Below are 2,381 nucleotides of genomic sequence, written 5' to 3'. Positions count from 1 at the left end.
TATACAGAGTGTTTCATTAAAACCCATATTTTAAAAAAAACTTTATTTATAATGGTAATACAGTATTTAAAAACCAGTGACGGAGACGTTGTACATTTCTTTCAGTACATGAAAATAGTCCAGATGCGTGACAGGGGTTTGGATCTTGAGCAAAGTTTCCAGTTTCACAGGGTGTACCATCAAATTTGCAAACGTCAATAATATGTGGAAAAATACCGAAAATGTGACATTTCTTTTGCAGAAACTCGACTTTTTGTTGTCCTCGAACGTAAATGTAGTCTGCGGCATACAATAACTTGCTTTCTAATATTTCATTTACTTTAGAATATTCTACATCTCCTGAAGAGTATCGAATGCCGTGCACATTTCTTTCCAAGTATGATGTGGTCTTTTTGTCCTCGTTACTTAATGTAGAAAACGGTTGCGGTGGTAAAAATATGTAATGTGAACTTTTGAAGCCAATTTCTATGGTGAGCTCTTTGGCAACGAAAAGACCGTCTACGACAAAACCTTGAATGTCTACAAAAGCTACTCTCATGTTGACGTCTGCTCGAACATTAACTCACACAACATCTAGTTCAAGCTTTTAACAATTTCGGTGAGGGGGAAGTATTCCATTACACAATCGTGAATTACGATGCAATAGACTTTGGTATTTTCGGGGAAACCTATGTTTGCTTCAATGTCAAGTTTCACATCGACTGTGGATGCCTTCATGCTTTCCTCCTGTTTTGAACAATCGATAACAAACAATACTCGTTTCTTGAAAGAAGAATAATCCAGCAGGGGGCGCTTCTGTGTGGAGTTTGCGTAGTTGGGATAGAATTCAGTATAGTTAAAATAGGCTTCATTGTAATCATTTTTAGCGAAATCCAATTGCATTCTTTCATTGGGCCAATAATCCCCATTAAGTGACAGTCTTATACTTTGTACGTCGGCATTGTCAAATAAAGTCGGGTCAGCTGTACTCAAGTTACGTTTGCCGGTTTGAAAGAAAACAATAACAAAACGAGGTCTTTCAACTGAAGTGGATGTCTTGACAGCCCAAACTTCATGTCTTGCTCCTTTGGTAATTGAGGGTAATTCGTGTAACTCCCACTTCCTAAATGGAATAACTATAGGTTGATCTTTTTGAATGGATTTCATGAGATTTAATTTTATGTCGTCATTAGGAAAGATATGTTTAACTTTTAGCTCAACGCTTGTAATGTTTATTTTAGCTGTTGTAGTGGAGAGCGTTCCAGAGACATTCTTTTCAGTAATATATAAGCAATCATTATCATTTCGTGCCCGAACTAGTCGTATTGTTTGACGCCCACATGTAATCATTGAATAATCGTTGAAAATGCTGAAAATATGTTTGAGAGGTATTTGAAGGTTGAAGGACTTGTCGCTAACATTCAGAATAGGATTTTTCGGGTAATTCCAGCCGGCTATAGCCATATGATTGGAATCTTCTTGGTTATAACAAGTCATAGCACGTACGGCACTCACTATTCCAGGGTCCCGAACTGTTTCCATTTCCCTGGCACTTTCACTGTACGTACATGAATCGAATAGAAAGGCTCCAACATTATTTGCTAATTTTACGTCACCAGCTCCGTGTATTTCAAGCGAACCTTTAATGCACAACAAAGTTTCGCTCATTGCAAAGAACGAATCAACCTGATTAATGCTAAACTCCACAATGTCACTGCAATTGAATGACTTTATAAATGGAGCATAGGTTCTGTATTCAGCCTTTCGAATTGAATCGTCAAACATCGGCTTACGGTAGATATCAAACATTGGAGGCATGTTGTCGTTTTGGCGTTGACGTTTTCCATACATTGTTGTCATTTTTTTTCAATTTAAAACCCAACGATTGCAGAACCAATTTGTTTGCGAACGTGAGTTGCTTAAGCTTTGATGGTAGCTTATCTAATGAAGTTGAATGCTCTGTAGACTGTCTTTTATGATTTATTATTAGTCCCATTTGCTTCGCGCGCTCTAAGCTCCAACACCAACGTACTTAGTTCTCCACGAAAGTTTACAGGCTGACCGTCTTGGTCTAAAGCGATGACGGTGATATTGGTTATTTCACGTTGTGGTATAACAGGTAAATAGAGCAAATTATGAGGAATTTCGTCTATGGAATATCCTGGATCCACTTGTATGACGAATTCGTATATAGTATGAGCAGGTCTGTTTGCATCGAAGGCTCCAGTGGTAATGTTACAATCGAAGCGAATACTAGATACTTTAATGATTTTGACGGGGAGATCTGACGAGTGTATTTTGTTTGCGTCGAGTATTTTCGGTGAAAAACCCAAAATTCTCCCAAGACTATTATCTTCTTTGAATGAAATTTTGTATTTACTGGAAATTTCACATTTCAACGT

At 37.6% G+C, this 2,381-nt stretch overlaps 1 protein-coding gene across 1 annotated transcript; it reads right to left on the bottom strand.

Moving 5' to 3' along the window:
- Positions 1 to 573: 573 nt before the first annotated feature.
- Positions 574 to 1,830, bottom strand: LOC130450057 (uncharacterized). The gene has a single exon (XM_056788215.1). It carries the CDS (start codon positions 1,828 to 1,830, stop codon positions 574 to 576), a length of 1,257 nt encoding a protein of 418 aa, XP_056644193.1.
- Positions 1,831 to 2,381: the final 551 nt, after the last annotated feature.

This window comes from Diorhabda sublineata, chromosome 11, assembly GCF_026230105.1.
Source record: "Diorhabda sublineata isolate icDioSubl1.1 chromosome 11, icDioSubl1.1, whole genome shotgun sequence".
NCBI lineage: Eukaryota > Metazoa > Arthropoda > Insecta > Coleoptera > Chrysomelidae > Diorhabda > Diorhabda sublineata.
Note: the sequence above shows the minus strand (reverse complement) of the source record. Positions and strands in the feature narration are given on the sequence as shown.